Genomic DNA, 16,049 nt, shown 5'->3' on the forward strand with positions numbered 1-16,049 from the left:
TGGAGCCTATCCCAGCTGTCATCGGGCGAAAGGCAGGATACACCCTGGACAGGTCGCCAGTCCATCGCAGGGCAGACAAACAGACATATACATCCACACACACACTCACACCTAGGGGCAATTTAGCATGTCCAATTGGCCTGACTGCATGTTTTTGGACTGTGGGAGGAAACCGGAGTACCCGGAGGAAACCCACGCAGACACGGGGAGAACATGCAAACTCCACACAGAAACGACCCTGGTCACCCGGCCGGGAATCGAACCCAGGCCATTCTTGCTGTGAGGTGACAGCGCTACCCACTGCGCCACCGTGCCGCCCTTGCTTTTTTCATGATACTGAAAAAATTATTTGTACTTATGAGCATTTTGGGTGGTCTCTGAGTTTTGCACAGTAACATTGATCTTACTAGATCTGAGAAAATGATGTATCTGTTTAAGCATTTATTTGTTGAAAAACACTAACATTCATGTAAATGCAAATAAATGAACAGTACATTGTGATTTTATTGGTGGAAATTTTCAAAGCTTCCCTCGATGAAGCCCAGGAGTTATCATTCAGTACCTAGTTTATCTAATGAGTCCCTCATTAACTTAAATCAGTTGCTGCTGATGGAATTTACCATGTGATGGCTGTGAGTGCAGCAAGAAGTCACAATCCAAATATTGTCAAGATAAATTGTTTTAACTCACAGTTTTTTAATGGCTGCCGAAGATTTTTGTAGAGTGCAGTATTTAATTAAAGGGTGAGAAAAGTAGGTTCTTATTTGTGATCGGACCAAGTGTGTTCTAACTTTATTGTACAAGTAAAAAAGTCATTTACAGCCATCAGACTGTTTAACAATCACACAAATGGACACTGTGGACACAAACTATTTTATTATGTACTAATGTCTCACTTTGACAAGGAATTATGATTTTTCTACACATTTACACAGTACAATTCCATTAACCACTTCTTAAACTACATAACTGATGAGTGATTTGGTATTCAGTGTCATCCCAAAGGTCCTGTAAAAAGAAGAATTGAATCTCAGTGTAAGTGTCAGTGACTCGTATGCATAAATAAATGGTCAAGATGTAAACAAAGTCATTTTGAGCGGTTTGAGGTGAAATTTTCCACTCTAAAGAAACTGAGTGAGTACTGTTCACAGTGATGGTGATAGGAACCGGACGTCTGAAGTGTTCTTAATGCTTCTAGCACAGAGTTGGCAACATGCGGCTCTTTTTCACCCCTGTTCCCTGTTGACTCCACAGCAGAATTTGATTTTTAGGTAGAAATAAAATAATCCTCCTTTGCAGTAAAATAAAGCTCTGCTGGTCGTTCTAACACAGTTTTAACAGTAAATGGTCTTAAATGCTGGAGTTAATGTATAACTGCTAATTCAACAACCTTTAACTCTGAAGGTTGGCGCACAGACAGCAATCTTGCCTTGCTAGTAGCTAATGAAAAGGCAAAGAGAAAGATTTAAGATGAACAACGATAATTTGAAGACAAATTGACTTATTTGCATTTATAAGCACTCCAGCTGGTCTTCTGATACATTTAATCTGCAATGAGAAACTGTCAAACACTAAAAAGTCACAAAACTGAAGTTTCTCATTTGCCAGCTTCTTGTTCAAATTTTCCCATTCCACCTTAAATGCTGCCTGAGGCGCCAGAATGTAACCACTGCACCACTGGCAAACGAAAAGCTGACTTCAGCCTCATAAAAAGTCAAACGTTGAGAGGCATTTTACAAGAAACTATTCTATTTTTGAGAAAAAGATTCCTGCCGGAGATGTGAGAAAAGCAGCTATAGCTGAGCTAAAGCTTAAAACAGAGCAACATAAGTCTGCGTTTTGGTTTATATTATATTTGTTAGTCTACACTAGTACATTAGCATATACTGACACATATTTACAGCCAAGATGGTAAAATGGATATAAAATGTTGTGGCTCCTAAGGTGGTTTGATTTTTGTTGAAAGGACAAAATGGCTCTTCTTAACATTTGGGTTGCCGACCCCTGGTCTAAACACTACATCACAGAAAGTTATTAACATGAAGTGGTTAAGACTGCGTTACTTGATGCCTGAGACACTTATTTTTTACCCATTTATGATGGAAAGATACATGCAAGTTGTTCGAGCAAAATAGTACCTAAAGAAAACTTATTTTTTCATGTTTGCCATATTAAACGTCACACGTAAATGCTCAGAAGGCACATGTAGGTTTGCTGATTATTTCAGGTAGTACATAAAATGGCTATATTTGTGTTGTAGACATTGTGACTCCAGGTTTCTCTCACCACCACTGTAAAGAAATCTGAATCTGTAGTGTGTACTCTAAACGACTACATCTCAGTGACTGAACCGTGCAGAAATTTTGCAAAATCGGTGGGATTACCCTTGTGAATTCCACCATGAGGACACTCACCCAGTGCACTTAGTAGTAGTGCACTTCAGAAGATTCCCTGTTGTTTTCTCCTGTCAATGTCTCTCTTCAGCTGGCAAGTTGCGCAGGGTAGACAGCAGGAAGTGACCATGAAGTCTTTACACATGGAGCCCTGCAGACAAAACCAAACAGCAGAGGGCGCTGATCACTACATATCACTCATAGAGCATTAACAGATCACTACTCTCTAGTTTCCCCAACTCAGATCAAGCCTAAACTTAGATTATATATGACTTTTAATGGTGAAAAATAATTGGCCCAAGACTAGGCTTAGTTCAAGGCTGAGATAACTTTAAAACATAAACTGTGAACAACAACCAGGTGTACAGAGATAAATACATTTAATATGGAATCCTGTCTAGAAGATTACACAGAACTCTATGTTTAAAGGGCCCATATAATGAAAAACTGGAATTTCTTCACTTTTTCTAGATAAGTTAGTTTAATGTTGTATGTACAATACAGGATACAGGGCAGCCAATCACAACAGAGTTCATTTTCAGATATCAGTCTTAAAGGCACAATAACAAAAACAACCTGTTGAATTCTGAACGATAAAGAGACGTTGAAAAATGGTCATGTAATAATAAGTTCTGACTAACATTGTAATAAAATAAACTGCAAGAAAAACTGATACCACATTAAAATAAGACTACCCTTATAAAGCGTTTATGAATGGTTTAAAATTAGCTTGTTAACAGCTATCAGTTAGGTTATAAACACTTTAAAAATCAGTAATAAGCAGTTCTAACACATTAATAAAAAGGGCAAACGTGTGCTGTTATATCTGTTGAATATGAATGTGTGATGAAGCTGACAGGTTTATTACTGACTGATAAGGAAGACAAAGTAATATCTGTAAACATCAAAATGTAATGATTAAATGATTATAATTTGACTAAGGGTTGACTATTAGGCAACCAACAGGTCACTGTTGCCCTTTTTACGTATGTGTCATAACTGCTTACTAATGATTTTAAATCTTTATGACCTAATTAATAACCATTAATGAACTCAAGTTAAACTGATACTGCTTTATAAGGAAAGTCTTATTTTAAAGTGATACATTTTAAAGTGATACAGAAAAAGCAGGTTATGGGCCCTTTAAATCATGTGTAATATCAGAAATAAACATTCTGTCAGAGCATTTTGGGGGTCATCAGTGACACTGGCTTGCAAACTGACCTTAATGTTGTACTTGGTTCGGTACACGCTGCGTATCGGCATGCCTAACCCACATAAGCAGCATTCACCCATATGACTGGCAATAGTGCAGCCCAGGCAAGGCAAACAGAAGTATCCATACATGCCTGCCAACAGAGGACACTGTTAAAGCCACTGTGATTCAAGCACTGAATAATAACAGTGATTAAAAGCATCTGCATGCACTCTAGTGTTCACAAGTTTGGAATTATGTTAATATTTGTTGTTTAATAAGAACATATATTGTTATAATGTTATAAAATGGACATAAACTGAGTTTATTCTGATAACTAATAGTACAAAAAGTTACAAAATGAATATGAATATGATACAAAACAGTAATATTATTAAGTAATAGACTGTAGCTTTGATTAATTTATGATACAAAAAATATCAAAATAAAATAGTGATCCCAAACTTTTGAACCGAGCTGTACAAGGAAAGAATATTTATAGGTCATGGTTGGTAGGTGACCCTTTATGGCCTGAGTTTATGTGTCTGTGGTATAACAATTTTGACTCAATCCATAAAAGACCCTATCTTAGATAAGCATAGTGGCTGATCTGAGGCTTACATGTGCAGCAGTCATCACAGCACTCGAACAGTCCGGTCTGGAACTCTGAGCGTGTGTACGGTCCAGGCTGGGTTGTGACCTCCATAGTCTTCTCTGTATTAAACATACAGTGAACTTTCATCAGAACATTTCCTCCCAAAATGAGTTATGGGGAAGAGTATTAAGTAAATAAAGAAATAACCTTTTATGTATGCATATATATATATATATATATATATATATATATATATATATATATATATATATATATATATTTATTTTTTATTTTTTTCTCCAAATGATAACTTTACAGGAGACAGAAGAAACATTCTTTAGTTTTAATGTAATTCAATGGAACCAGACGTTTTACCAAGTATATATATATATGTGTGTGTGTGTATAAAACGCTGCTGTCACACATATATATATGTGTGAGTGTGTGTGTGTTTCATCGCTGTCGCTTTTCTTTTTTACATAATTTGAAAACTCTTTATTCTTTGTTCTCTGTTGCTCTGTTATTCTTTAAATTGTGTTAAAATTTCATGATAAACAGATGAAAAGAAATTGTCCGCAATCACTGAGAAGCCTTAACTTCCATTAGATGTTAAAATTGTTTTTTCCTTCTCCTGTAATGTTACGAGATACAAGGTTTTGGCATGACAACAACAATAGATAGAATGATAGAATGATCAGGCAGACAGACAGACAGACAGCTCGTCGCTGTCAGGCCCAAAACTACCAGCTGCTCTTTACAGTGTGTTACAATTTCATGCCAAATGGAAAAACAGAAATGGTTCAAAATTACACAGAAAGTAATCTTATTCCAGAAACTCCCATTCAAAATTAAGGTTTTTTCCTTCTCCTGTTTAGTTGCCATATATAAATTTCAGATAAATGAAGTATAGTACTACATACAGATTTTCCTTATTTCCATATCCATTATATTTCAGCCATACATCAGCACATATAAACAGATATATGGAACACATATTTTTAACAATATGTGATAGAAAACATCATTCACATATGGATGGCATACATTACTCATATATGCTAGCTTCATGTTATATAGAATAAGTTTTTTAGGCATCTTCTTTGTTTCTTCCACACACTTCCTAATGAACAGCTACATAACAACTCCAGAAACACACACAGTGAGCTATGTAGTAAAATAAATAAATAAAAATGTCAGCACATTAAATAATTAAAACATTTAAAAGCAAACAGACCACATAGTAACGGTCATAACTGTACTGAGATCATATATCAGTAGTAGTAGTAGTGATATTATTCCTATGGAGAATGAAGTGTTGAAGAGAGTGAATTTCTTTTACCTTGTTCGAAGATTTTCCTTACTCCCACGCTGTTCTTCAAGTATTCGGTACAGTGACCAGTAACAGAGCGAAGGGTCTTTTATAGCTGCTCTGAGGACTCACATGTTGTAATCTTTATAACTTAGTTACCCTAAACAGACAAAAGTCCACTACCGGGAAAATCGATTGAGTCAGGTGGCTCTGACGTTTGCAACATCGCTATGTTATACACACACCCATTTCAACCATTTATAACCCACCCACCCAAAGCAAATTGGTGTTTTATGGTGAGCTGGATGTAAATGCATGATTTATAGCACAGCATATCGCTAGAATGATTACAAAAATCTTTTTGGGCATGTAGGATCAGGTCATTAATTCACTGTAAGTAGTATATAATTACTATTTAAATTTTCCATCAGCCACTATCTGGAAACATTAATGTGGCTGAAGTGTTGAACAATTATCACATATATTTGTGTAATGTGAATGTGCCTCATTAGAACTAGTCAGTCTTTTTTCCTCATGTCTGTATAGAGTTTTATGCTTCCCTGTTCTTCAGTTGCCCTTTGGTGTTGCTTGCTTAACCAATTCAAGACCAACAACATTCAGAATGATGTCGTAAATCTTGTTCTGATTGGTCTAAAGTGATGAAAGTTTGCACAGTTGTAGCTTGGATGAATGTAACCTTGGAGATTTTGCTGTTTGAGTTTCTGTAATTCCGCTCACCTACTAGTTATTTCATCCATATCAAACTAAATTATCAAAGTCTTAAAGGGCCATATCATAGAAAACTGATATTTTTGCTTTCTTTAAAATAAAACAGTTTAATGTAGTATGTAAACAATATTAAGGTATCAACACTGTTCACTCCCCAGTTCATACAGGTCATTTGTGGACACTAAGCCCATATTGAATTCATTGTTTTTTTGTGATGTCACGAAAATCCAGCAATTTCACATATCTGCTCATTCAGCCTACAGCAGTTTAGCCAATTCAAGTTATAAGCAGTGTTTCAGACTGCTTTTTACAATGCAAGACAGCCAATCAGAACAGAAGTCATTTACATATATCAGTCTTAAAGCCACGGTAACAAAAAATGGCTTCTATAGAAAAATGTGTGGTTGAAAGATGGTCATGTAAATATGAATTATGACTGCTTTTGGATCATAAAATGACACAAACATTATAAGCGGGCCTCAGGGGAAATAAAAAAGCAAGAAAATGTAGCATAATGCACATCAATTAAATGCATTAACCCTTGTGTGGTGTTCATGTTTTTGTTACTCAGTGGGTCTGATGGACCCACCGCATTATTGTTTTTTTAAATCATGACCACAACAATTTATGTAAAAAATACCAGAAGTTTAAAATATCACAAGTGGCCAGCGTAGGGTTCTCCTTTAGCAGCTGTAGCCAGTCAGCAGCCTGTCCATGTTTTCCACCCTCACACACACGGACACATATACAAACACATACACACAAACACACACACACACACACAGCGGGTTCACCCCAACACCGCATGTGTAATATTAATATAAAAAGGGGGTATAAAGTGTGAAGTCATTCAAAATGTGTTATTTTATATGTTCTTCACAGAAAATTAGCAAAGGCCAAAGGAATCTAAAGTTGAAGTAATAATAAATCGCATCATTTCTTCTTTTGGTAAACATTTTAAATGGGTCCCACAGACCTGAACACCACACTAGGGTTAACTACTTAAGCTCAACTTCTATATTAATTTTGCAGCAGTTACTGAATAAGATTAATAACATTAATACACCTAAACTGTACATACTATGCAAATGCACTTTTTATATTGTATTGTAGTAAGTGTGCTGAGAAAAACTGTTTATATTTTGTGTACCAAATGCATTAATGCTGTATCTACACTGTATGTCCAAATGTTTGTAGACACCTGCTCATCCAGTGTCTCCTCTGAAATCAAGGGTGTTAATAGAGGGTTTGTTCCTCCTTTACTGCAGTAACAGCCTCTACTCTTCTGGGAAGGTTTTACACTGGATGTTGGAATGTTGCTGTGAGGATTTGATTGCATTCAGCCAGAAGAGCATTAGGTACTGATGTTGGATGATCAGTTCTGGATCACTCAAGCTCATTCCAAAGGTAATGAATGGAGCTCCATCACTCCAGAAAACAGTGCTCCACCGCCCAGTGTTGGAGGAGGTTTATACCCCTCTAGCGAATACCGCATTGGGCAAGGCTACCTTACTTTTTACTGCTCCAGAGCATCCCAATCTATTGGCAGTGCTGAATAATTTACTGAATATTTGAATCACACAATAGAAAAAAAAAAAGTGAATGAGATAAAAATGCCATTCTATTTCCATGTGCACCATGGAGCTCCTGTGTCAGCTATGGGCACACCTAGCTAGTACCTTTATAGTACTATTCTTATGTTCCACTTTGACAAGGGTTGTTGGGTTGTATGGGCCTTAGCATTATTATATGACGTCAACTACTTAAATTGTAGGCAGCTACTGACAAAGTCACTTAACCACCACAACTGACATAGCTTGCTGGCTTGTATGGGGTAACTGTGGTGTGGTTGTCAGTCCTGTGACTTCAGTTCAATGCACAGCAGTATTAGCTTCCATGTGACAATATCCATATTTCAACCAACTTATCGAGAATGTAATTTAGAGAATCCAGTGACATTCAATGGAAAATGGATGCAAGGTTTGGAACATTTTTGTTCACTACAAGAAATTAAAAAAAAACAAAAAAAACATTAATTTGTTCCATAGGGACAAAAGCTCAGATCCGGAATTCCTTATTTAGAATGTGTTGTTTACTACAGGGGGCAATAGCAGTGATTTTCAAAAACATTATTCATTTTTTTTCTCATAGAGAAAAACAGCTCAGACCAGTTAAGGCTAGTTATGCTCTTTTAGACTGTCAGTTATGCATGGCTGTGATAGCATACCACTTTACTGCCGGTAGTATACTTAAAATAAAAACAATGGTTTGAAGCAAAACGGTGTCTTTTTGGTCAGAACAATGTGGTGGTTTGAGTTTGTACGGTGCAGTGACTGCTGCTTGCTGAGCAGAACTCCTAATCTCTGCATCATTTGTTCCGAAGAGAACTCAGTCAAAACCCTGTGAATGACGTGTCTTCTGAGGATGTAAGCGAATTATCTATGATTGTCGTCATATCTTCACATCATCATATCTTTTTGTGCCTGCCTGTGTAATGCTAATACTGAAAAACGTATGATGTCATCCAAAAAATTGCCGCAAAATCCAACCCATCACAGCTCACGCACACCGTATTTTCCCAAGATTTTTTTTCTCCTGAGTCAGTAATGCTACTTCTTTCATTTAAAAAAAATCTACATGGTGCAGCTTTAAGTATACTTACAAAAGTGCGGCAGTAGCTTGATTTCATTTAGATCTTTCATTGTTTGAAATATTCTTCCAGCTTTAACTGTAAACTCAGCATTATGTATTGATGCAATGGTGTTCAAAATGTATTGAACACTGTAGCAGTTCAATGTAAATAATTATTTTACTTTCATTAGGTTGAATATAACTTTTGCTACCATTCTGTAAAGCTTTTGAAGCCTAGAAACATTAACTACCAAAGAATGCATTTATGGGCAGCATGGATAGGTCAATTGGCAAGCCAACCAGACTACAACTGGATGGGCCTAAAGGTCTAATTAGGCAATCATGCCCCACTAAAGTCCAGCCTCTGAGAAACATGAGCACTGAGTGATTTTGAAGTATACTTCAATCCAGAGACTGCTGTTGTTTGCTGATTGCACTGAAATAATGCACATATGCCCCAATGCCAAAGACGACATCTGCGTGGCCACATTACCGTGCAATAAGGTCATCCTTCAGATCAGAAAGAGCACTTAGTGCTGATGGCACAGCACTCAGACATCCAGAAAAAAGGGTAGCAGCATAGATAAAGAAAACCCAAGCACAGTGTAAATTGAGGGACCATTTCTCCTTCACTACTGCATCTATACAAACCGGCCCCCACACCAGCTGCGATGGCTGACGTCCACATTTGTGAGGGTTATTTTACAGAGGGTGCCAGTTTTGTGGAACGTTTTACATGCCCCCAAGATCCAAAAAGTCCGGAACTGGAGTACTGCTGTGGGTTTGAGGACATGAAGTACTGCTGCAGTGAGCCTGGAAACTACTACCCATACAAACATGCCTACATGTGGAGTCTGAGGTAAGAAGGAGGATATTTGATAAAGCAGGTTCCTCAGATAGTGAGATGAACTGAGCCCAACATCAGGTCTGTCCAATAGAAGGAAAGGTGGCTTTTAAAAAGTAGTAATGCCATAAAAGAACCATTTATTGGTTCTGTTAAGGACACATATCCTACATTTTTCTTGTGTTTTATTTATTTTCCTGAAGTCTACTTATGACATTTGTGTGAACCTAAAACAGTCATAGTAGTAATTTATGTTTACAGGGCCATTTCCATGCTCTCTTTATCCCTTAGAATTAAACAGGCTGTTTTTTCAACTGTGCTTTTACATACTGATGTAAGGAATTGACTTCTAATTGGCTGGGCTGAAACACCCCATATAACTTCAGTGTGAATGGGCGGAGCTCACTATAATAGAAATATGGAAATGCATTGATTTTACTCACATTTACAGCTTAGTTTCCAAGTATGGCATGAACCATATTGTTTTAAAGTTCAACAATGTTTACATATTACAACTCTTTCATTGAAAAAGTGTTACATTTTCGTTTTTACTGATATGGGTGCTGTAAATTACCTTAATGAGAAATCCTACTTTGTGAAATACTCACTAGTCTGCAGACAGGGTGTGTGAATATGAAAGCACTTTAGAAAGGATATGTCTACTCTTTCTTGTTTTTTTGTATTTATTTAATAGGGCTGCTATGTCAGAATGGTCTATAGTTTTGAGTAAATATGAGTGTAAAGGCCCATAAAAACAGACCTAGATCTAATATATATATATATATATATATATATATATATATATATATATATATATATATATATATATATATATATATATATATATATATATATAATGCGACAGCATGCATCCTAACACAAAAGAGAGATCATATCACTCCGGTGTTTAAAGAACTGCACTGGCTACCTGTATCTTTCAGAATAGATTTTAAAGTTTTGCTACTAGTGTTTTTAAGGCTCTAAATGACCTTAAAGCACCGCTTACAGCACAGAGTGTCTGTCTGTTTATGTTCCAGCACGTGATCTTAGATCTGCAGATTAAATACAGAAAACATGGAGAGACTCGTTCAGTTGTTCTGCTTCTAAACTGTGAAAGTCAATTCCACCTTGTATCAGACAGTCAAGCTCAGTACTCACTTTTAAGAAGCATCTAAAAACGTTTCTCTTTAACTCAGCATTTAAGTAAAACTCAAAGTCTCTTGGTATTTATCTTTTTAATTTGATCTGTGTCATTTTCTTATATGATCTCTTAAAATTTCTTGTATTACTGTTAAGCTTTATCACCTGTCTGTAAAACACTTTTAGCTGCAACCGGCATGAAGAGTGCTGTATAAATAAATATCATTATTATTATTAAATTATGAAACGACAGAAAAGAACAATTCTGATCCTTGACATAGACATAGGGTAGATTTATTTAGCATCATCACAAAGTTATTAAATGGGTGCAATGGTTCTTTAGCGTCCATAAAGCGGTTAATAGGGGCCGCATCTGTCTTCTGCTTGTTTTTTGCCTTTTCCAAACCATTGAATCTCCTTCACTCTGCAATCCCAGCTCCACTAAAGCTACTTGTTACTGTGCTATTTCTGTGTTCTCTGGCTTCTGGGAATGAATGAGTTTCAAAAGAGAAATTCTCAATGTTCTCAAATTTTTGACGTATTACATTGAAATAATGTCTTATTTTCTCACAATAATTATTAATGTTGAAATAATCACTTTCTCGACAAGTATTAGCCATTTTTTTTTTATACTTTTAGTGCCAGTAATTAACGCCTCTCTTAGTAAATCTGCCCCACAGGCCTCTACTGCATTACCCTTATAGCTCCAGTGCAAAACTAAAGAAGCAAACTCTGGACACCAAACACGTCTTGGCTGATCGACTACATTTGGAGTAGAGCGAGATCTGTGTGAATTTGATTTTTCTGTGAACCAGTCCTTTACAGCTGAGGCCTCAGTGCTGTACTCGTTTTTCTATTCTCTCACTGCAGTGCTGGACTGCTGGTAGGACTCAGCATAGCTGCTCTGGTTCTGCTGGCATTCCTCACCAGTGTGCTGGTGCTCTGCGTCCTTTTCCTCCGCACCAAACCCCAGCAGGCCGACACTGGGCTCAAACTACACAGCCATACCAGCAGCCCTGATGCAGGTAATGACCTAAAGCTAAAGTAAGCTACTCCAGAACCAGAAAACTGCACTGCCCCAGCACTGAACAAGCTAATTTACTGAAGGAAAAGTTTGGAAACTCACCTGTTTACCTTTAGCAACAGATGCTACTGCAAATCTAAGTGTTTACTGACATACAGGCACAACTCATTTATTCTGTTTGTAACGGTGGAATCTAATCATTTATTGTTTTGTCAAAGAGGCATCTTAAACCCCACTTATGTTGCGGGTCAAATTTTATTGTATTATTCTAAAATATTTTTGGTGCATGAAACCTTTACTATTAGACTTATGGCTCAGAACTGCTGTTTTGTTTGTATTAATCAACATGAGAGAAAATATGTCAAAAATGTTTTAAAAAGTTTTAAAAAGTAAGAATTAATAAAACAAATATGTTAAATATCTAGTTTTTGCCATGTATGAAAAAAAAAACAGAAAATTATTTTTTTAATGAATAACAAAATGTGAATTATTAAAAGTAAACCATGATCTGTAAGGGGTAAAAAACCTGAATACTGCTAAATACTGCTTAAATTGATATTAATTGATATTGATATTAAAAGCTAAAGATAATGTTTATAGAGAAAAATATATTTTTGAACTACTTTCGGATGGTTAAACATGCATTGGGTCAATTTGACCCAGGAACATTATTGCTGTTCCTTACAGTTTAACATAATATGAGGAAGTTTAAAAAGTAAGCCTTTTGTACCATATACTGCACAAATAATTATGGAAAAGGCCCATTTGAGCAGTCGATACTTAGTAAAGTACTAATTTCCAGTATTTTGGTCCCATTGTCTGTCTGTATGGTAAAAATATTCACAGAACTACCAATAAAATATATATAGTACTGTGCAAATGTGAGAGACCACCCTTCATTTATTTAATTTCAAGTCAAAACGGCCATCCTTCCACTGTGAGACTCAGCACTATGGGTCTGAAAGGATGTGTAGCTGTCAAGAAGCTTCACTGAGGAAAGGAAATAGACAAAAAAGAAGAAAATTTGACAATCAAACAAAGAAGCTGCTGGTTATCTTGAACCATTTAATCATAGCCATTCCTTCATCTGCTTTTCCCTTTTTCTCTATTTTTAATATTATATATTAATGATAAAACCTTATTCTCTGTTCATATCGCTGTTGTACTATTGTTTTGCTATCCAGTGTCAACCAGAGGAGGATGGGTTTCCCTTTTGAGTCTTGGTTCCTCTCAAGGTTTCTTCCACTTGCTGTTAGGGACCCAGATTTTTCTGTAAAGCTGCTTTGTGACAATTCCTGTGGCAAAAAGCGCTATATAAATAAACTTTGACATGACTTTGAAAAACTGGAAGCAAGTATCCTGAAAAGAATGGAAGCTGTAATAAAGAGTGGACACACTCAACACTAAAAATTATATTATATTTAGTTGTTGAAGCTTCTGTTTAATTTAATGTTAAAGATGTTTTCTGCTTTTTTCCTGACACTGAAAAATGAACAACTTATACGTAACAGTCATTTTGACTGGAAATTAAATGAATGGTTTTTACTGTGTATATACACTTATATAATTATATACTTGAGAATAATTATACTGTATACTGTACCGATGTGCAATCTACTGACTACAGAAATGGTACCAAGAGCTGTTGTGTGAGTGATATTTCAGCAAACACTAGTCACAGAGCACATATAGCCAGACTGGTAAAAATATCAAACAAACTTGATAAAAAGTGGCTTGTGGAAAAAAATAAAATAACAATAATAATTAAATATATATATATATATATATATATATATATATATATATAGTATTGTATATTGTATTTTTTTTTTTAAATATCGAACATCAAACAAAAAGCATGGTTCTGAAATACACCTACTGGAAAACATCAGTTGAGCTTTGCTTCTGATCTATAAGTACTTTTATGAGTACCTGCAGTTTACTTAATTCTAAACTATCCTGATAAGGATTATATAACACATGAAGCCCGTTTTCTGTATAGTGCCTTCTGCGGGTCTTCATACACCTCTGATCCACAATCGACTTTTCATATCAAGCCGTAAACAGTATCATCACTCCCACTTACTATCACACACTTGGACCCTGAACTTAAACTTTGACCTAACCACATGAACTTCTTTAAAAGTCAGTGTGAATTGGCAGACATAATGCTTTTTTCTTCTATAGCGTGACGTATTTCTAGGTGAAATGCATTGTCAGGGAGAATCTTTGAACTTGCTGAACTCTGGGTAATAGGAAGAAGGTTGGTTAATATTATCAGTCATTACACTACAATCAAAGATTAAGAGAAAACAAAAAATGTCTTTTTAATGATATGGTATGTAGGCATTAGAGTCAGATGTTTTAAATCAATGGAATGGCAATCAGGTGTGAGTGACAGGTGTGAGAACAAGCATATATTACAGTCTGATCTTAACAACACAGAAATCCACCAATCCATAGTCAGACAGATTGTGTACAAATGGAAGGAATTCAAGTCCATTGTTAAGCTCTCCAGGAGTGATCACCCCAAGGGCAAGGCGTGTAATAGTCTGCGAGGTCTAGGAACCCATCTGCAGTTTGCTAAAGATCACATGGAGAAGCCAGAAGGCGGACAGGTGAGACCAAAATAGATCTTTTTGGTTTAAATGAGAAGCGTTATGTTTGGAGAAAGGAAAACACTGCATTCCAGCGTAAAAACCTTATCCCATCTGTGAAACACAGTGGTGGTCGTATCATGGTTTGGGCCTTTTCTGCTTACATCTGTGCCAGGACGGCTTGTCATCATCTAACTCTGAATTATACCAGAAAATTCTATAGGACAATGTCAGGACATGTATTCTCTGAACATGGGTCATGCAGCAAGACAACGACTCTAAGCACACAAGTCATTCTACCAAAGAATGGTTAAAGAAGAATAAAGTTAATGTTTTGGAATGGCCAAGTCAAAGTCCTGACCTTAATCCTGTAGAAGTGTTGTGGAAGGACCTGAAGCAGCAGTTCACGGCAGGAAACCCACCAACATAAGAGTTGAAGCACAGAGGAATGGGCTAAAAGTCCACCAAGCCAATGTATAGAACTAATCAACAGTTACTGGAAATGTTGAGTTAATATGTAATATTGGATCATTTTCCTCAATAAATGACCAACTCTAATATTTTTTTATCTACTATTAGGACTTGTGTGAAAACCTGATGAAGTATTAGGTCAAATTTATGCAGAAATATAATAAATTCTAAAGGTTTCACAAACCTTCAAGCACCACCTTATATATAATTTTACTATATATATAACTTTATATATATATATATATATATATATATATATATATATATATATATATATATATATATATATATAATTTTAAAATGTGGTATAACATTGTCTGTTGATTTTTTGTTTCTTCCATAAACCATCAGATCCAAGAGAGTCATCACTGAAAAGAGTGAGTAGAAGAGACATAAACCAACCAACGCACATGAACGCAGACAGCGTAAACACTCTTTCGGATCTGACCGTAATTTAAAGCTGGTGATTCAGAAGGCCAATGTACACCATTGATTCCTGGAAGATGATGGCTGCTACGTGGGAAAATAATCTTTGTAACCTTGACCCCTTTTTTCATTTCTGAATTTCTCCTTTTTTCTAGAGTTACATTAAAGAAGTAAGTAAATTCAATCACTGTCATAAATTTGGCATTTGTGATTTTTTGTAAAATTTAAATAGCTGTATACTTCATATTTGACTGATGTCAGAGTTTCAGCTCAATCTGATAAGCAGTTGATGAGAAGCAGTTTTTGGGATATTATCGCACCTACTATTAAAAAATTGGTGCCAATCTTGGTGGGCTTCTTCACGTTGGGTATAAGACTCCTAAGTTTCATGAAAACTGGTCAAAGCAATCATAATCTGTAACCATTTTTGTAAATTAAGCTCTACCCAGAAGGGTTTAATTGACACATGGCAGCCATATTGTTTCCAAATTGTATTTTTTTTAATTAATTATTTAGATTCAGGGTCTTTTTGAATAAAATGTTATTCAAAAAAATTAAACATATCTAAATTTTTTCCAGGGAAGCCATTTTGCATTTTGAATGAATATTGCTTTAGTATGAGTCAAGAAATCAGCAGCACCAAGAATTATGGCTGAACCCTCTCGGTTTAGGATAGGCATGTCAAACTGGGGACG

General features: G+C 35.9%; 2 protein-coding genes across 2 annotated transcripts; one reads left to right on the forward strand and one right to left on the reverse strand.

Moving 5' to 3' along the window:
* Positions 1-854: 854 nt before the first annotated feature.
* On the reverse strand, positions 855-5,651 carry plac8.2 (placenta associated 8, tandem duplicate 2). The gene is made up of 5 exons (XM_036594921.1): positions 5,523-5,651; positions 4,210-4,302; positions 3,618-3,742; positions 2,415-2,544; positions 855-1,008 (listed from the first exon to the last, which is right to left on the reverse strand). The coding sequence occupies exons 2-4, from the start codon at positions 4,292-4,294 to the stop codon at positions 2,440-2,442; spliced, it is 315 nt and encodes a 104-aa protein (XP_036450814.1). The 5' UTR covers positions 4,295-4,302; positions 5,523-5,651; the 3' UTR covers positions 855-1,008; positions 2,415-2,439.
* Positions 5,652-9,523: 3,872 nt separating this feature from the next.
* Positions 9,524-15,386, forward strand: LOC118824351 (protein shisa-like-2B). The gene is made up of 3 exons (XM_036594441.1): positions 9,524-9,711; positions 11,707-11,850; positions 15,266-15,386. The coding sequence occupies exons 1-3, from the start codon at positions 9,524-9,526 to the stop codon at positions 15,384-15,386; spliced, it is 453 nt and encodes a 150-aa protein (XP_036450334.1).
* Positions 15,387-16,049: the final 663 nt, after the last annotated feature.

The sequence above is a fragment of the Colossoma macropomum genome, unplaced genomic scaffold (assembly GCF_904425465.1).
Source record: "Colossoma macropomum unplaced genomic scaffold, Colossoma_macropomum, whole genome shotgun sequence".
Classification (NCBI taxonomy): Eukaryota; Metazoa; Chordata; class Actinopteri; order Characiformes; family Serrasalmidae; genus Colossoma; species Colossoma macropomum.